Source organism: Brienomyrus brachyistius, unplaced genomic scaffold (genome assembly GCF_023856365.1).
Source record: "Brienomyrus brachyistius isolate T26 unplaced genomic scaffold, BBRACH_0.4 scaffold49, whole genome shotgun sequence".
NCBI lineage: Eukaryota > Metazoa > Chordata > Actinopteri > Osteoglossiformes > Mormyridae > Brienomyrus > Brienomyrus brachyistius.
In genome coordinates this window covers 544930-566166 of record NW_026042324.1, presented here as the reverse complement: position 1 = coordinate 566166, position 21237 = coordinate 544930, and the positions used below count along the sequence as shown (strand labels likewise).

The following is a 21237-nucleotide window of genomic DNA, read 5'->3' as shown; positions in this document are numbered from 1 at the left end:
TGGGAGGGGCTTGCCGACTCATATTCCCTCATCCTGACTCTTCCACTAACCAGCACATAACTGCAAAAACAAGACCTGCCTATCATAAACATAATGCTATCATATTTTCAGGGAATTAAAAAAATGTGAGTAAATTCCATACCACTGACGGTGACCTCATGCACCCCCATGAGGCTCATGCTGCAATACAATTTTTTTTCTTGCTCCATAAAAATCAGCTGTTGCTTTTAAATGTTTCTTATTATAATTCTTGTAAACTTTGAATTAGGTCAACTTTAGCTAAATTTGTTTAATTCTGAGTTTATATTAATTCATGTGTTTGTATGTGTGCATTGTGTGTGTGTGTATAAATAAGTAGAAAAAGAAGGAGTTTATTAATTGTTTAATGATGTAGTTCTTTGGAAAGTATGTGAAATAATGTGAAGTTGACTGAGGGTTGCACTGATAAAATAAAACAAATATAATTTTTTTTAATGACTCAAATCTTACAGCAAACTGTTCAACAATCTGGTATAACTTCTTGTAACCACAAATAGGGCAAAGGAAGCATGTTTTTATATGGATATTCAACAAGCATATATAATTTGTGTGTGTGTTGAGGAGGTTATGTATGTATATTGAATTTTCTAAAAATCTGCGACTGCAATCAAAACAATAAAAATGCCAAAAGACTTGTATATTTTTGGTTACTTAGGGTTAAGGTTGGGGCTGGGTAGGGGCTACAGTTCTCATTGTTGGGATTAAGGTTTTGTCCATAGAAATGAATGGAGGGTCCCCACAAAGACGTATACAAATGTGTGTGTGTGTGTGTGTGTATTACTGGCCTGCAGTGGTACTTTACCTCTCATGAAACTCAGGCATAATCAAAGCTTAATGTCAAAATCAAAAAGGCAGAACTTGTTTTAAACATAGCCTAATCTGTTCCCAATAGATCTTTATAACATGTTTACTACTGTGATAGAGTAGTGAGTGCATTTCAGAAAGCTCAATGTGACCTTCACCATAAGTTGTCTAGAATTGCAAATGAACGTTTGGTTGCTTGTGATTATGGTAACAGCACTTGAACTGCTTTGTAAGTACTCTGGATGTATTTTAAACAACTGATTAAACAGCCTGTGCGTGCCCGGTTGGAAAATAGCTAGGGCTAAACACATTTTCCACTTTCTTGATATGTAAATCATTCAGGCAGTTGCACAGAGGGAGCCATAAAGTTTAGCTTTTCAGCATGTGACTTCACAGCTTTGTGCCTGTTTGATAAACTAAGCAATATGGAGAATCTTAATTGGACACAAAAGCATTATTGTCGGCTGGGGTGGAATTTCACTGAACCTTTATATGTCATTCAGGCGAACACAGTGATTGTGCTGTATTAGTGAAATGATATCCTTATTTGGTAACTTTGCTTGGGAAATTGCACAAGAGACAATAATGATAAACTCATGTGATTGTGTGCAAATTACTACTCATATATAGCGAAAGTCGGTGTGAAGATTGTCAGGGGGCTGATTCCGATTCGTGTTGCAGTTACCCCAACTTCTCGGAATGCAGGGATGGGAGAGAATCCGTACAGAGATGATGTTGTGAAATATTTCTTATATGAATCACTCCTACTGTCAAAAGACTCATAACTGACCTAAAAATTTCATGGAGTAAGGCCATAGATTTCTTCATCAATTGTTTTTGCTTTGCCAGTAGTCACAATAGGCCTTTTGACTTTACCAGACTGCACCATCTGCAGAGATATTTTTTAACGAAATGACCATCAGTGATTATTGGTGAGTTCCATTTCAACTGGGAAGTTGAAATTTACCAGTTCTTAGTTGGAAATGCTAACTGGAACGACCCCTGAAATCGGAGTTCTGACTCAGAAAGTCGGAAGAACCTCAGACTCCAAGATGGTGGTGCCCTTCATCCACCTAAGTGAAAGCTGTAGTTATACATTGTTTATTATGACTTATGTCTCTCCTGGATTTCATTGAATTGGTTGTACACACGGTACTGTCCACCCTGCACCTGCGGACGTGCTACAGTATTCGTGTGCGCAAAATACTGCGCAATGCGTTGTTATCGGCTGCAATTGCTGACAATGGCTAACAATGAGTCTGGCTAGAACTGATACTGCTAGATGGCTTTTCGACTGATTGTGCTGGGATGCGGTTAACTCGGGTGTGACATCATTCCCAACTCCTACTTCCGACGTAATGGAACACAGCATAAGCACCCCCCCCCTTTGGTACATGACACAGCTTTTAGAGTAGATTGAATCGTTCTAGCATCACCACTGACAGTACTGAACATGTGTCAGAGTTTCAAACATTAATATAACCTTCATCCTTTTTAAAATTTCCCTGTGAAAATGTAAATACTGGCATAGAGTGAGAGTGGCTGAAAGGCCCTTTGCAGTGCTTTTAGTCAAAGGCACTGCAATTTAAGCAAAAGCAAAGAATTTAACTGAAATCAAACTCATAGTGAATGTACTCAATGATACTGACTTGTTTTAAGCTACATGCACCAAATGTCCCATTCCTTGCAATATTAGCTCTCAGTAAGTACAATGGAGGAGTGTCAGACTTGTGGCTGACTGAAATGTTTTATAGCTAAAGAGTTCCTGTTTATAGCACAGGCAAAAACAAACCACCTAAACCAGCATTGATTTTCCACAATGGTGTGACAACTCCTGCTGTTTGCTCTGTACATTTAGCAGTGGACGTTCATGGACCACTGCAAGCCAGTGTTGCCCAGTCAATGAGGGCTTGTTGTTTTTAAACTTGAAGGTGACCCTGCTAATGTGACTCAGTAATCTGACTTTTGCATGACTTTAGTACTGTGTATTCTTGATGCTACCTGGAGAAAGCCGTCTTGTTTTTGAAGTCAGAGTAGATGCTGGAGTCTATATCAGGCAGGGCACAAGGCTGGGGTACACCAAGGGTGTAAGTTTAGTTTCAACATTAGTAGGGACCACATCATCCCTGACACCCACCCTCCTAAACACACAGTGCTCCCACAATATTGGTAGGGATGTATCCCTACATTCCATCCCCAAATCTGTGCTCTGGATGCATGCACACATCAGTGCTGGTCTGAGAGGTTTCTTTCTGCCTGTGCTTTAAACAGGAACGCTTTAGCTATAAAACATTTCCAGTTAGCCACAAGTCTGACACTCCTCCTTTGTACTTAATGTGAGCTAATACATACACTCATAGAATTTAGATACTGAGCATTTCCAGACTGCGAAGGAGATGAAACACGGAGAACATGCAAACACACACAGAGCAAAGATTTGCCTTTGCATTTTGATAGATCTGGTTTAAAAGTTTAATAACCCAAATTAATAATAAATAATTCAACAGCAATGATTGTAGTAATCATTCTAATACATTAGTGTCAAATGTTATTTGTGGGTTTAAAGTGTAAGAAGGCATCCATGCTTGTACTTATATAATAAGGATGCCGAAGAACATTACGCTCCGTGTCTGTCAGAGGCATCTAATATGCTTTGTAGACATATCATCGGTCTTCAAACGCCTTGTCAAAAGTATGTCGTTTACGATCAATTTCCTGAAATGTACTAAAAACAGTCTGTTTTCTGTTCATTTTCCGCTTTTATACTTGATCTCTTATACTATACTTTGAAATGTCTTACATTAATTTTTAATCTGCATATGAAACAGGATCGACTTCCTCACTTCCTTGCAAATCATGTATTTGTTATAATAATGTTTACTTATTCACGAGGGATATTCCACGAACAAACATGCTGCATGTTCAAAATACTGATGTTGCCTTAAAATGATTTAGGGTATCTCAGAAACTAAAAGAAGACGCAGCTAGGCTACTTTACCGTAACCACATCCAATAATCCAACCGTAATCAAACAGGGAATATTTTTACAATTCGTAATAATTAATTCCCGTGTTTTCATTTGTGTGTTTCGGATATATAAAATCGTTTGTGTGTGTGTGTGTGTGTGTGTGTGTGTGTGTGTGTGTGTGTGTGTGTGTGTGTGACACGTTTCAGCGATAAGTATTTTACAAGCCCGGTTTCCCATCAGTTTTCCAGCGAAGAGCCTCCGCCCACGCGGGGTCACTCTTCGGGACGCGCAGGCGCACTGCTCCCGCTGCTGTCAAACATGGCTGTGCTTTTTGGATAAAGAAAAATGTTCAATAGGCTTCTTAGATTTCCATTAGTATCAAACGATGGCTAGATTGGCTGATTATTTCATTGTGGTGGGATATGATCGCGAAAAAACAGGTGAGTTTCCATATTTGCTTATTTCAGCGTGGATACAACATTCAGAAATCCTTTCTTGTCAGGCCATAACACTGAGACAATTCTGTACTGGGATATCCAGGTTGGAGGATTGCCACTTTGCGATTGATGGTTTCACATTGAAATAGTAAATATTTAATACATAGTTATACGTTTGTTGGACATGAATGCTACGATGTATGCTGTCTGTAATCAGATACAAAAAAGAAACTATTACTATGCCGTCAGATTTGTGATGTATTTCAAGTGCAACTAAATTAAAGTTTCCCTCAAATGAGTCAACCTGTCATTCCTTTTCTAAGTGAATGACGAGTCGATGTGATTGCGGTAGGTTTTATATGCAAAGGCATGTATATCAATTCAAAATGTTGACCAACATTCCTATCTATCACAAACGATGTTTACGACTTCTTTCCTGGGCCATATACTCGGCAGCGGTTTAACTGCAATACTAAACTATAGAGTTACTAAACTATATACTTTAAAGCCTTCAAAAGATATGCTTTAGGGTTAACAGGAGTCGGCGTTGGAAACGCTGTTTTGTGTTATACGTGTTATTTTCTGGTCCATTTTTGTTTACTTTTTCCATATATCCTTTCGATAATTCTTTTATGCTGTTGTTTTTTTCTTACTTATTCCAAACGCGTTGCATTGATATTTCCATGGCGTTTAATGTGTTGCTTTTGGTTTTGCTCCTGTAAAAACAACACAGTTGCTCCATTAGTGTAGTATTAGGGGCTATAGACACAAACTGATACGTACATTGCTGCGGAATGGGAGCTTCACCTGGGAAAGTTCCTCTGCTGCGCCAAGGCGATGCGTCACCTTTACTGCCAGGAAACATTAGTCAGTTAAAAGGCCGGAGTAAGTGGCGCGCCGGTTACAGGCCGCTCCGAGGAAAGGGCTGGAGTGCGCGTCTCACCAGCGCTGATTTGTGGTTTTTCCGCAAAATCTGTGCAAAGTGAAAGCGCCACATTACTAATTCCTGAAGATCTTTAATAGAAAATATTTCACATGATTCATAAATTACGTATTAGTAGTAATTAATTAGTAAATTACTACTAGTAGTAATGGTGGTATTAATAGTAATAATGATAATCTTTTTTGTCAGTAGTTGTTATTTTAGATTGTTTTTTCATGTGGGGAAAAATATGTCAGTTATGTCAAATAAAAATGATTGGTGTAGTATACTTGTAATAATAATACTTGTAATAATGTGTTATAATTTGTTTCATTGTTTGTGAATTAAACAATTATTCGGAAATTAGCAAGGTAACTGAACCCACAGGCCATTGTTTGCTGATTATGTCAACATTTAAAATACATCTTAAATATACACTTGTATTTGCCTATTGATTGCACAATGAGGTCAGAAACAGAAAGTGCTTATCTGATTGCTGTTTGGAAATCAATATCTGGGTTGTTCATAACTGATGGGATATCAGAGAAGTTTGAGAAATTTTTTGCAGTCATGTGTTTGGAAAAAAAATCAAATGTGTCCTAATTATTTATTAAATATGTAAAGTATCCTTGGTAAGAGTAGGACCCAAATAACAAGGAACAATCTGGTACTGAAAGGAACTGAGTATTTCTCTCGTTCTGTGTTTCCAAAATATGCTGTCCTTGCAGAATCTCTCTAAAAATCTTAAAATATATAGATTCTCAATGTCTTATCTTTATAAGTACTTCATTCTTAATTATCAGGTAGCTTACGCTTTCAGTTGAGCCAGCCTTTCCATACTCCATACGTGTGATTTATTTATGAGCTACAGGCTATGTACGACCATGGCCATTTGAGCCTAGTACATGGGGAATATCAGTAACATTAGCTTGCATTGCCGCAAACTATGAACCAATCACATGCCTTGTTGTAAAGTACATTGGCTCAAGGAAAGTCTGATCTGCTGGTGAAGCTAAATGAAAACAGTGAATGTGATAATCAAAACATAGCATTTTAATTTGATTTTTTTTGTTTGTTTGTTTTTCCTTAAGGATGTAGAGAGCATTAACCATACACAGGGTTTTGTTTCAGGGTGTAATTAATAACTTAAATAGTTTAAGCAGTCACTGGGCAGGTGGGGGCAATTATATTGTGCACAAGGCTTAGCTCTGGATCATTACTGCACAATCGCTTGTTATTATTTACCGCCAGTAAAAAAGGAATTTCTGCTGTCTTGATATGCGAATGTAGCGCACATTCTTGCGCCTCATTATCTGGGGGTCAAGACAGATTCTACAAAGGGGTTTGAACTTAAGTGAGTCATACCAAGTAATTTACTTTAAGATTACCTTAGAGTATGTGTACCAAAATTAAGATTGTGCTTTTGAAAATAATTCAGATGAAGAACATTGCAAATATTCATGTTACTTTTCTGATTTGGTAATTACAACCAAAAGATTGTTACTTAAAACATTAACAGCAAGCTATAATATCCATCCATCCATCTTCCAGCTGCTTTTCCTAGTCTGGATCGCAGAGGACCTGAAGCCTGTTCCAGTTTGTGGGTCATTCTGATTGGGATGCCAGTACACTGTAGGACACGTACACAAACATGTATAAAAACGGGCTATTTAGTGAACCTAATTGCTTGTCTTTGGAAACCCAAGTATCTGGAACATACCCAGGTGACATATGGAGAACATGCCAGTTCCACACTTAGAACAGAGGTGAGCTTTGACCCACCAGCACTGGAGGTGTAATGCCAGCATGTCATCCTCTAATATCAGCCATCTAACATTTAAAAACCAAGAGTCTGCTAAAAACTGAACTTTGCTGTCCGCCTCATGGTTTCTTCACCACTCAAACGCCATAATAGCTCCAAGTCTAGGAGCAACATATTATTGAATGTCTTTCAATGATGTTTTGAGCGCTGTGAAATATTATTAACAAATTTATCATTTCTCTTGAGTGAAGTCACAGTGTCTTTAGCAAGCCAGCCTGTGTAAATAAGTCACAGAGACACTGTGTGAATGAGAGAGGACCTGTGCAATGACATTGTAAGCCTCGTTTCCACCATCGTGGTGCCAGTGCTGGTCCCGGACATTTTCCCAGTCCGGTACTGGCATGGCCTTGGGCCAGAAGAAACAGCTCCAGCATGGTGCCACAGAAAATCTGGGCTCAGAATGTGGCACCGTAATGTCAGCGAAAGTGGGACAGGCTACGGCGTCCAAACCTTCCATATATCCGCAAAATTCAATCCATAGCCAATACAGTCAGTCTAATAACAGTGGTGCTGGCAGTGAAACAACTTGCCCGCTTATTAGCAGAATAAGGTTACATTGTTTTTTTTATTCTGAGCAAAACAAAAGAGCGATCTCTTTCTAAAGAGCGATCTAAAGTTCAGTTTTTAGCAGACACTTTTATTGCACGATCCTTTAAAAGGATGCTGGTAAAACAGCGTGCAAGAGTAAACTCACTCACGCACAGACAGGGAGCCTTTGCGGAGACAGGAGTGGTTGCAGGCAATAGAGACAAGGTGCAAAAAGTCATACTCCGGAAACTTTTTTTCGGTTCAGCAAAATAAATCCAAAACTTGAAATACAGATTAACCTTTACTTCACTTTCATTTCCGCCTACGTAACACTTTTATTCTGTTCTTTTTTTGAAACCGGTGGAAACGCAGGCTGGTTCTCAAAAGGCACCAAGCGAGAACCAGCCCGGCACCAACACCAGCTCTGTATTGAAGGAAACAAGGCAATAGAGACTCTAGCCAGCCAATTAGCCTGTGTAATGCAGTCACAGAGACTCTAGTCAGCCAATTAGCCTGTGTAATGCAGTCACAGAGACTCTAGCCAGCCAATTAGCTTGTGTAATGCAGTCACAAGACTCTAGCCAGCCAATTAGCCTGTGTAATGAAGTCACAGAGACTCTAGCCAGCCAATTAGCCTGTGTAATGCAGTCACAGAGACTCTAGTCAGCCAATTAGCCTGTGTAATGAAGTCACAGGACTCTAGTCAGCCAATTAGCCTGTGTAATGAAGTCACAGAGACTCTAGCCAGCCAATTAGCCTGTGTAATGAAGTCACAGAGACTCTAGTCAGCCAATTAGCCTGTGTAATGAAGTCACAAGACATCAGTTAGTGAGGCAAACACATTAAGCTGTGCAAAAGATGGGTCATTATAAACAAAATAATGAAGTATGCCTTGTTAATTGGTTATGAATGCTTTTCAGTTAGCTGGATACCTTATGAAGCTGACATATCCCAATTATTATTCTAGTTTTGTCAGGTCAGCATGATGGTAACATGAATTAAATTCTTTTTGTTAGTAAGTCAAAAATTCTTTGTCGTACTCTAACTGTCCTTTGTACATGTTATAATGCAGGTGTGTACAATAGGGGCACTTAATTTTAAAATCTGAATTTTGACATTTTTTGGTGATCTGAAAAAGCCATGAAATGACTTGGTCTTATTGGGATGATTTCCTGTTTGATAAAATGTGTGTGTGTGAGCTGGTATACCTTACCTTATGGGGACACAATGTCCCCACAACGTGATGAATACCCATTTTTTAAAATAAAAATGTATGACTGCAATGAAAACTTTTCCCATAGAAATGAATGAGCGGTCCCCATAAAGATATGTTTACCCGACGTGTGTGTGTGTGTGTGCAGTTTGATTGTGTTTGAGATATGATGGCTGCGCCATTTAAATCAGTGGGTTTTGGAGTGTGTCGTTCTACTGGAATATTCTTTCACTCGCCTTGGCTTCCTGGAGACCCCCCCCCCACTTGCATTTCTGGACCTACAAACTATTCTTGCTTGAATAACTGTTGCCTTGAGTCATTTATGGACAATGCTAGATATCTGTTTGTCTAACCTTCTCATCCTTTATCAAAAAGTACCGGTGGACAAGGGCTGGAACGCCGTTTGGCATGGTTGGTTGTGTATCTTGGCAGGGCACCAAAATGAACTGCTGGAGTTGTAATGTGCAGGTCAACAAGGACATGAGATCCCTCGTGGAGTGTGCTGGATGTCAGGTATATGTGCTGTGCATTGCCATCCAAGAACTAGATCAATCCGGCTGTATCCAGTGTTCGAAAATCCCTTTTTGCTTTAGGTAATGAATCTGCCTTACCTATCCACCATCGTGGTGATTTTACCTTTTCTTGCATTGTCAGGCCTGATTTCCAATGGGAGGATAATTCAGGAAAGCAGCTTAGGCCCTGACACAGGTCATTATAAATACTAAAGTACATAAATAATTTTCATTAACTGTGGAGAAACAAATAGGATTAGGGTAGAAGTTGCGTACCTCCATTTATTATGTAAAAGTTAATCTGTTCCTCCTTTTAAATGACATAATGATCCTTTTTAAACCTTAGGTATGTTTTCATTCAGTACATTCGTTTGGTAACATTATATATGCTTGTCATGTATAGGTAAATACAAATAAACGTACTTGATTAAGGTAAACTTTGTGTAAATGGGTCTCCTGTGAAGATTACAACTGTTTGTAATACTTGTAGCTTTGCCTCCTCCTGCAGTGTGGTGTTATCACTGTCCTGGTATGGAGTCTCGTTGCTGCTTTGAATCGGCGGCACATGGTTCAGAGAGACGCTGTTCTCCAGGAACTGGTGAAAAGAGTCTGTAAAATTATTCAGGCAATAAACAGTAATTTGCAAGAGAGAAATCCAAAAGGCTACTGTGCAGTACGCCTTTGTCATGACAATTGAGCCTTTCCTTTGAATAATAGTGTATTAAAGATGCACTCTATTCAGTTTGAAAGGCATAAAGGTAATGACACTTGACTCTTTTTACACTATTAGCATTTCCTAAGCAGTATGAAGCTGGGGCCAGAAATCACATCTGGATTGCTCTTTCTTGGGAAACAAAACATTTTGGCGATTCAAGCATGCAAGGATTCAAAGAATGGATGAAATCTTTAATGAGCAAATAGCACAAAACTGCAAATGTAATTACCAGTGCTGTGCAGCTGATAGGAAAATGGGTAGGTTTGCCTGGAACAGGAGCCAAATGTCAGAGCCTGCTTAGGAAAATGCTGGCCCATACTTGTAATAAGGAATAGCTAATTGTACCTCTAAAAATGACTTATCAGCACATCATTTTTTGGACTGTTTCAAATATGTTTCAAGGGATCAACGTGTTATGAATCATGAAGCTGGAAGTACATTTTCATGGATTCCCTATGTATTTTGTCAGCCAACAAAATGGAAAGAGTTCAGTTATGGTTGTCTGAAAATCATTAAGTAGTGTTTTTCATAGTCAGTGGATGACAGTAGATGATGTAATAACAAACACATACTGTAGAGCTCTAAAGGCCCTGAATGGGTTTTTCTAAGTGAAAATGTCCAAATTGTGCCCAATTAGCCATTTTCCCTCCCCGGTGTCATGTGACTCGTTAGTGTTACAAGGTCTCTGGTGTGAATGGGGAGCCGGTGTGTTAAACTTGGTGTTATCGCTCTCAGACTCTCTCATACTGGTCACTGGAAGTTCAACATGGCACCTTATGGCAAATGACTGTCTGAGGATATGAAAAAAAGAATAAAGAATAAAGATGGCCCAGACTGTAAGAAGCCTGCCAACACCCTGAAACTGAGCTGCAGCTCGGTGGCCAAGACCATACAGCGGTTTAACAGGACAGGTTCCACTCAGAACAGGCGTCGCCGTGGTCGACCAAAGAAGCCGGTGCACGTGCTCAGCGTCACATCCAGAGGGTGTCGTTTGAAAATAGACAAACGAGTGCTGGCAGCATTGCCTGCAGAAGTTAAAGGGGTGAGGGGTCAGCCTGCCAGTGCTCAGACCACACGCCGCACAGTGCATCAAATTGGTCTGCATGGCTGTCGTCCCAGAAGGAAGCCTCTGCTAAAAATGATGCACAAGAAGCCCGCAAACAGTTTGCTGAAGACAAGCTGACTAAGGACATTGATTACTGGAACCATGTGCTGTGGTCTGATGAGACCAAGACAATGCAGGGCACCATATTTTTCTAGCTTGCCAGTTAACATTATCTTAAGGTTAACATATCAAGTCAGTGACCTTGTTTTAATCCTAAATCAGCGGTAAAGGTAAAAAGTTATTAAAATGATGTCTGATAATGTGATACTATTACATTAAAGTACATTAAAAAAAAAAAAAGTTGAATAAACATAAGAACATAAGAACTATACAAACGAGAGGAGGCCATTCGGCCCATCAAGCTCGCTTGGGGAGAACTAAACTAATAGCTCAGAGTCGTTAAAATCTTATCTAGCTCTGATTTTAAAGGAACCCAAGGATTCAGCTTGCACTACATTATCAGGAAGGCTATTCCATACTCTGACTACACGCTGTGTAAAGAAGTGCTTCCTTAAATCCAGCTTGAAATGTTCTCCCGCTAATTTCCACCTATGGCCACGAGTTTGTGTATTTAAACTAATGCTGAAGTAACTATTTGGTTGAACAGCATCCAAACCTGTTAGAATCTTATAAACCTGGATCATGTCCCCCCTCAGTCTCCTTTGCTTGAGACTGAACAGATTTAGCTCAAGTAACCGTTCCTCGTATGACATTCCTCTAAGACCAGTGTGCCATTTTAATGACTTTTAAGTGTTTTTTTTCACAGTTACTAAAGAAATGTAAAAGTTATGTTGAAACTATCTGCTTAGTGCAACTGATTATTGTTTAGTAGTTCCTAAACTCAAACGCAGTGGCAGTTTTGCTGGTGAAACCCACTGCAGAAAACTTATAAATCTTCGTATCCTAGCAGAAAAAGTGATCAGGTCTATCAGGAGGAAATATTCCGTTTTTTTTCCTTTACCTTTGAAAATGTTAAACATAAAAGAGGGAAACAAAGACCCTCGAGTAAACAAAGCAGCAAGAATATTCTGTACCTTAAATGTCAGTCTGTTGTTCCATTTGAGAATTTTCTGGAACTTGAAAAATAAAGCAGCACTTACTGACAAACTGAATAATGAGCGCTTCATTCGTGGTGCCAGTTGGAGGTTTGTTCTATAGTGTTCTTTTAAATATGGGTCATTGAGAAATCTCTTAAATCATGATCACTTTATTTACATGCATCATAGAACTCAGTGAAAGTGAAATTCTTCTGCCACAGTTACAGGGGAGGGAAAAGGTGCATGTGAGATAACAGTACAAAGATACAAACAATGCAATAAGAGATGGAACAATAATGTGTGGAGTGGAACAGTAAATATATTCACTGTGCATATGTTTGTGCAGGTTAGGAAAAGTGCAAAGACCATTGATAAAAGTGCAAACAAATATGCAAATAGTACAACCAAATGTGTGAAGTTCTCCATCTTTCTTGGCAAAGAAACGGGTTCTTCCAGGAGTAACAGACGTTTTCTGGGAGTGGTTGACCTAGTGAGTAATTATACAAGCACAAGAGCAAATTAATCAACATTGAAACAAATAAACTGATTTGTAAATTTCCTATAAAACACATTAATTTATGTGCACTCAAACCAGATTTGTTTTAACGACAAAGAAAATAGACATTAACAGTGCTTTAACATTAACATTATAGCCCAGAACAAAGGTTTTCAGTGCCGCTAATGATGTTGTGTTTTTGTATTTGCTAATGTGTATTCGTACTTGCTGGTGTGCTTTCATATTTGTGGGTGCGTTTTGCCCGTCTCGGCTTCCGTACTTATTTTTCTTATCTGCTTATTATGAATATCTTCTCCAATTGAACTTATTGTTGCAATGTACAGCAATAGTCAAAAGTTTTGACATGTCAAGCTGCCTAGGAGAGTTGTATCACATGACCTGGCCACCTGACTTAAACACAATAGAAATAGTTTTGGATGAGTTTGACCAGAGAGTGAAGGAAAAGTGGCCAATGAGTGCTCAGAATATATGAGACCTCCTTCGGGACAGATGGGAAAGCATCCCAGGAGGCCACCTCGTGAAACTGGCGTAGAGGGGACAGTGGGGTCAGCCTGTCCCTGGAGCAGTTGGGGTTAAGGGTCTTGCTCAAATGCCTAATGGTGGGATCACTCTGCTGACCAGGGGATTTGAACCAGCAGCCTTTTGAGTCCCAACCCACAGAGCTGCCACCTATCCCCAACAAATAATTTTTTGAAGATACTTTTTTGGTTAGGTCATAATTCCATGTCTGTTATTTTATGGTTTTGAAGTCTTTATAATTATTATAAAATGTAAAAAATTGTACAAATAAACTTTTCTGAGGGTAGGCTTGTCCAAACTTTAGACTGGTACTTTGTTCATAATAGTTCATTGGACTGGGGAAATGGAATATACTAAGAAAATGTGGGGCAAGATTAAACGTCAAAATCCTCTTGGTTATTTCAGAGAACACCTGCTCTGACAACTCATCACTCTCCTGACAAGGTTTTTCCATCCGCTTTGTGTGAGATTTTAATGGATCAGTGTCTTATTATGAAAATGTACAACAATGGGTTTTTTTTGCCAGGTACCCTTGTGTTCCCATATCCTTGATTCATTCATGATTTCAGGTATAGTCATGAGGCAGTGATGCACGGAAATAACAATGAACATTTAGAAAGAAAAAGATGAGAACAGTAAGTGTAAATTATTCACTTAATTGCAGGGATCAACATTTAAAATTACTCTGGTATGACATCTATGGTTTCCCGTGCAGCATATTCTCTGCTTTTCTGCATAGGCTACAGACAAACCTCTCCGTCAGCTTTGCAAGATGGGTTGATGAAGCGAACACAGATTCTTGAATATGAATAGACCAGCATGACTGTGAAATACGCTGCCTATTTCTATTAGGGGTGTCCTGATCCACTTTTTTTTTTTTTTTTTTTGGTACCCTGATCCGATCCATTCAATATTTATATCTACCAATTCTGAGTCTCGATCCAGTCTTTTAATAAATATTTAATCATACATACGCACACCAAAGGCGTTGCCGCATTTTTGTCTGAATAAACATTGTGATTTCACAGTATAGTATTCTTCCTTATGTTTCTGCAAGGCCTAATAAGATTTGGTGTCAGAAGCTATGCTCTGTTGCAACCTCCTCTCGGAAGGATGGCATTGCAGACATCGCTGGTAGCTGTTGGGCCACTTTGACTTTCCAGTTTAAAGAATTTTGACATAGCTGACATCTCCATAGTCAGTAGTTTCAAGCCACATGCCTCGCTTACTGCAGCCTGTAATGAATCCTTACAATCTGCGCAACTGATGCAGGAAATGAAATAGATCGGTTTTGGGATTGGGCTTTGTGGTAGCCGATATCAATCAATTAAATAATGCCTGGATTGGCCCCGATTCAAATCTTTGATATCTGATTGGGACATCACGGATTTCAGTGGGCTGTTACTGCATATATTGTGTTGTTTTGAAACATACCCTATAGGTTAAGCCAAATATTTTAAGTTCCACAATATTTTTTTGTATGGCAAAGTCATGTTTTTGAATGGGAGTTATTCCATATATTCATCCATATATAGTTCACATATATAAAATCAAACATACACTGATGGTCCATTAGACATTCTTCATATCTGTGGCCAAACACATTGGGGTTTTTTTTCAGTGTAATTCCTGTGAAACTAGAGACTCAGGGTCTAATTTTTTTCGCTGCAGTGAGACTAATGGAAACAAAACCCAGCCGCTCGCCTTGGCCAGGTTACGATAACATGGGAGCTGCGATGTGTGATTTTGATTAGAGAGGGGTGACTGGTGTGCAGGGTGGACTGGAGCATCCTTTGAAAAAGAGAACACAGAAATTAAATTAATAGCTAGAGCGTGTATACTGAACTGTGCATTTTTTCCCTTTTAGGATCTGAGTTTCTTAGGGCTTGATCTAGAGCAGACGTGCACCTTCGGCATCATAATTCTAGTGTGTTCGGCAAGTGTCAGCAGTGGCTGCAAGCCACAGTGTTCTGTCTACCCTCAATAGGTGGTGATCCCACTGACCTGCTTTTGTCTGACACTGTTTCTCTGATGATGGTGCTGCTGTACTTGAAACAGACATAGCCTATAGTTTGACCCAAAATTATATTGCAGTTGAGTGCTGTAACACACTTTTGCTAGGCATTTGAAATAAAGCCAGCATTGAATCAAGCCAAACAAATCTTTCGTCAAAACACGATCTTATCGTTATCAAGTAAATTGCGCGTTAAGACATTCCAGACTTATTTTGTGTGAATCGCTTTTGACCTTCATTTGGTCTTAATTTATTTTTCAGTCAGGTTTCAATTTTAACTTTTCCAGACAGCATTTAATGCAGGGCTGTCTGTTGTTATAGCTACTTGGATGAACATAATCTTTTTTCTGTTATTTGCTGACCTCTGAAATGAGAACTAATGTTAGCTATGATATGTGAGCTAAAATAAAAAAACAAAATTTTCCATTTGGCTGCATGGAATGACTTTCAAGGTAAATAATTGGCTGAGTAATGGTGCAATTTCAGTGTTTACATGATACTAATTTATTGCTGTATTCCTCTTGTGGTGGTGTTAGCCCTCTAGTGGAGAGTGGGGAATAAGGACCTATATACTAGCCTTCCCTGCACCTGTCCATGGTAGAAGTCAAACCAGGTTAGCTAGCTTACGTGGAGATGACGAAAGTCGGGTAATAACTCTGGGAATCTCAAGCTGCTTGATATGGAAGGCTGATTTATGAAGCATTTCTGCTGTTTAGACAAAGGCCAAAAAAAATAATGAAGGATTTTCTGAGAGACGGAACATCTGTTGGAATCAAGGGAGAATTCAATCAGTCAGTGTTTGTTTTGGAGACTGTAACAATCACACATTAAAAAGATCCCTTAATGCAGCAGGTGTAAGTGTGTTCAGCCAGCATTTATGCAGTTAATACTGTATTTATCAGCCCATAACTTTCCTGCAGAATTTCTTCAAAACGTTTTAGGTTAATGCACACCTTTGAAGAGATCCAGGAATGTTGAACTTGACCACGCTTACTTAAACCATTTGCGTAAGTGGAATTGCATGAGTGCCATTGTGCGCAAACATTGTGCAGTGAGCTATGCACACTGACTGTTGAAAGATTAAGACTCTGGTTTCAGATCATGTCCTCCAAGCTTAGATGCACTCTGATAGTTCTCTGGCTACTGCTTTTAAAGTAACTAGCTGCCGAATGCGTAGTTTCATATGGCTGGTGGATTAGCTTGACAAAAATCTGACTTTTTAGTGAAGAAGGAGTGGCTTTAAGTTTTCATGCCCAGTATATAGAATTGAATAGTGATGCCTTGTTTATCCTTATGTGGAAATTACCTTTTAATTTGTTCCAGCTTTCTGTCTGGGAGATACCCAGATGCATATGGATGAATGACAAATAAGACTTTAACCAACTGAAAAATGTCAGTTGGTGCAACCAAAAATAATTATAATTTAGTTATTTTTTCCAAAAGAAAACCTTACTAATGAAACCATTTAAGTGTCTAAAATGCATTAGATATTGTTATTGGTATTCACTGGACGTGGAATTCATATAGTTCTGGGACCAGTCTGCCACCACCGACATCGCAGACACTTGGCTTGCTATGACAATAACTTAAAAGTGTTTGATGGATCTTTTTCAAAGTTCATAGAGGCATTTGTATGGGTGATGAATTGGAACTGATCAAAAAGACGGATTACCTCAAAACTGATCTTCCTGGCAGCAAAGAGAAGGCAGTCGACATTTGACCTTGTGAATGTGATTAGTCAAAAACTATTTGATGGATCTTATTACTGCTTCTCAGAAATATATGGATGATGATCTACAATTGATTTCATTTTCAGACAAATTGTACCAAAAATGAAGCAGCAGCATTGTGTGGCAGCTGTAGAAGACGCTTTGTATTATAAACACCGTAACTCTAAAAGTGTTGAACGGGTCTTTTTAAAATTTTCTGTGCACATTTCAGGGGGGATAAAATGTAAGTACTCAAATTTTGGGAAAGATCACCTCAAAATTGAAGCAGCAATGCATACTGATTACAAAATAGGGTAGTTTCAGACATTTGATTCCGCTATTGCGATATCTGTCAAATATTTTTTGAGCTATTTTTCAGCCTATGCGTATGTATAATTAATACAAAAATATTGTAAGAGTGGACCTGATCAAATTTTGAGACAAATCACACCAAAACTGAAGCAGAGCCACAAAGTGATAGCTAAGATAAAGATGGGTTGATGAATTGCTTTAACCTTGTGAACAGGATAACGCTATTTGTTCTTATTACTCTATTTACTGTATTTGATCTTTGATAGATCTTATTATTACTTCAGAAAAATATTATATGAATAAAAATATCCCCCATGATAGACCCCAAATCATCCCACAACTGGAACTGCACTACAGAGGGCAACAGAGAGCAGAAATGGAACCTACAGCTGGCATCTAAACGTATTCAATGGATTTATATGAAAAATTCCCAGAAATATTGTACTGGTCTGAGGTTCTCAACCTGTCTATGATTTTCACAATATTCTGTAATATTCTGTAAATATTGATTCTTCATCACTAGCCTTTCTGCTCAGTAAATTTCATTGGTAGCAATACAGTAGCCAATGTGGGGAACTCGACGACAATTATTATGGAGGATTTAATCCTGTCACAAGGACTGGGTGTCATCACTGATGTCCCAGTTCACAAGGTCCTGAATTAATTTGAATTTCAATTTGATTTCATTCAATATTAACTATGATGTCCAAAGTTAGTAATCTGCCTAAATTTGGCATATTCTTATGTTTATTAAATTCGGTTAGCAGCACACGCCACATGCTCCTGTTTTGGTAAATCATGGAAGCCATAAGTGCTAAAGTGGAGGTGAATAAAACCACAGCTCAGCAGCCACAACATCTTTTGAAAGGGGAGACATTGTGGATGAACAAGTTAAAAAGGCATCAGTGATGTGGAGCTCCTTTTTGAAGGTTAACATTTGATGTTGATTAAACATAAAGATATGCTGAATTTATATGGGCTTCACAGTACCCCTCTCTTTAATATTTCAGGTGTACTACTAATCTGCTTATCAGATTGTTTGCTCACACCCACATTCATATAGTACCAAAAAGCTGGCATCCAGACAGATTTTTACATCCGTTATGTAAAGTTCTTTAATCACGTCGCCCATGTCAGCACTGATTTGTGTCTGCTGGTGTAACTTGTGGCAACACTGCCAATTTATTTGACACACTAAATTGGTAGATAATAAAGTTCTGCTTGGCTTTAGCTTTTTTCAGATAAAAATCATCTCCTTTTTATTTCATATGTAGCGCAATTTTCAACGCAAATATTTCAAATAATCGCAGTGTGATATTATGCAGCCCAACCTTCAGCGAAGCAGCTCCCACCATGATTTTTAATCTGTTTTTGTCTGTCAGATCTTGGTGTGCAAGGCTGGCCACGCAAGACTAATGGGGATGACATTTCACTAGTCATTGTAAAAGGTATACATCAAAATATTGGTCTTGGGATTTTATGAATCGATATCGAATCATGTAAACGAAGATCAGTTTAACCCAGCCCTGTGTATTTTGGATAAGTGGGGAGAGTATGTAAGGTAGGCTTGTAATAATAGTATTTTCATAGTACTGACACTCGTCTACTTACGAATGAGATACGTTCCGAATGGGCATTCGTAACTTCAGATGTTTGTAAGTCATTATTCAGCATCATTTAAGGGTATATGCAAGTACAAAGAATTAGGATGCTGGGGATACGCACACTACGCTGCTGCGCGGCGGGAGTAGTGTGGCGGGAGTAGTGTGGCGGGAGTAGTGTGGTGGGAGTAGTGTGGCGGGAGTAGCGCCCAGAAGTCATACTAGGCAGAATTGGCGCACAGAAAAAAAAGATGTACAGATGAACAGAATTTGGACTTACAGTCCTCTTTGTTCGCATGTTGAAAGTTCGTAAGTAGAGGAGCGTCTGTACTGTAGTATTTATCAGGATATGACCCTTACCATCCCCGCAGCCCACCCCGCTCCTCTTGGCTAAATTTATCATGCCCGAGTCAGTGGGGGTGAATGAAAGGACAGGTGCAGATAAAGTCACTTGTTCACCAATATTCCTTGTGGTTTTGTGAGCAATAAATTGGTATACTAAGAACCAAGAGTTAAAATTCTTTGATTTGTAAATACTGTTCATGTTGATTGTAGTTAATCCTGTGTATATAATATAAATAAGAATGTACATGTTTTTTTTGTGGTGTCAAAAGGAATATGTCGCTGTAGTAGTACACTGAAGTCTTCTGGGAAATGTTTGCACTTGTACCGTATATTGCACGATTGCTCCTTATTGAAAAATAAAATTCTGTCCATTTTAAACCAACACTGGACACGATTTGTCATATTCAATCTCCCCCCCCCAAAATTATCATCATGGACCCAGGGAGGTGGGGGATGACCTCTGTTATTTCTTAAAATCGAAAGTGGCAGCCTATCTGAGGACTGATGTTTCCATTCAAATAATGACACTGTGAGGATGAACCATGAGATTCTGAGCAGGCTAATTGATGCAATTTAATTCTTGGGTCGTCAGGCATTTAATGGACAGGAAGAGAATGAAACCTCTGACAACAAAGAAAACTAGAGATGTGCTTTACCTCTATAATGATGTTCTGGCTTTTACTGGTGTATTTGAATTCCAATGTAACGTAGAGCAAAACAGTTATGAAAAGCTGTGTAGCCTACTTATTAAAATAAAAGCCAAATTCATAAAAAATGCCTTGATATGTAAATATGTAAATGGTTATTAAATGACCATAAAGTATAGTTTTTGTCCGTTAAAAAGTACAGTCCACCATATACATATCTCACACAGTCAGAGGCAGTGGACAGGACATTTTTTTTTTTTGCTTTCTGTGGGAGTAGCTCTGCTGCAACCGCCTGCAGGAAGGCTGCACGCATCATGAAAGTGATGGGGGGGGGGGGGGGGGTCCTCGGGAACCTCATTCCTGGAGGAGCCGAAACCGCCAGAGAGCTAATGGGGTCAGGCCCATTGCGGAAAGGAATTGGTGTAGTGCCGAGACGTCACCCGCTATGCGGAAGCACTTGGGTCCTAATTTGTGGCGGCTCATCCTGTCTTTGGCAGTGAGTGTTATTTGTTCTTTTTGTTTTATGCCTATTTGCCCTTAAGGTTTCCTATTGGGCAGCATGGGGCTGACAGGACAGAGCTGTTGCCACAAACCTCCAGGACTGGGGTGTTCAAATCCCACATCTGATCTATATGTGTGGGGTTTGCATGTTCGCTTGTCTTGTGTGGGTTTCATTCTCGTACTCTGATTTCCCACAGTCCAAAGACATAGACTAATTGATGTTTCCAATAAAGCCCATAGAGTGTGATTATATGTGCATGTGTCCTGTGATGAAGTGGCAGCCTGTCCGGGACACCCCCCTGCGAGAGGCTCCTGATAACCCTGACCAGCATAAATGTTTAGAAGATGGATGGAGAAACTAGGGGAATGATTTCAATCATATGTCACGTAAAGCTTAGGGGTAATATTGTTATAAGCTGAAGATGACAATCAACTTTTAACATTAAAAAAACAGACACTAAATACTTCTACCAAATATGGCAAGCTTATTAAAAATAAATCTAAGACCATACTAAAATGAGGTCAGGTTGGGGAGCTTGCACCCACCACATGACAAAACACCTTGGGGTCCTGTTTGGGAACCCCCAAGGCCGACACACTTTCCAGTCCCACCTTCTGGAAATTGCTATTTATCACACCCAGGTATTACGTGGGCGACCCCTAGGCGTGGTCCAGCTGCTGGGGTCCTCAGCAAAGAGGATTCTGGGAGCTGGATCACCCTCAGGGAAATGCATCACATGGCCATAGTGCTGTAAGTGACGCCCCCTCACAATGCAGGTGATGTACTTCATTCGGGACACCCTCAGCAACCACTGGTATGACACAAAGTCAAAGCAACGGTACCCAAGGATTCTCTGGGGAGACGTACTACCAAAGTAGCCCAGTCTTCATCTCAGCTCACTGGGTAGCGTCCATGTCTGGCAGGGGAATGTTCATAAAGGAAGCATTGCCTCCTGATTTTGGCAAACTC

General features: G+C 39.4%; 1 protein-coding gene across 1 annotated transcript in view; it reads left to right on the top strand.

The window, feature by feature from the left end:
• The first annotated feature begins 4095 nt into the window (after positions 1–4095).
• The window catches only part of LOC125723469 (myotubularin-related protein 13-like), a 124971-nt gene continuing 107829 nt past the window's right edge, over positions 4096–21237 (top strand). The window contains exon 1 of the mRNA XM_049000056.1: positions 4096–4251. Within this exon, the coding sequence (XP_048856013.1) occupies positions 4197–4251 (55 nt within the window). The 5' untranslated portion in view covers positions 4096–4196. The remainder of the gene's footprint in view (positions 4252–21237) is intronic.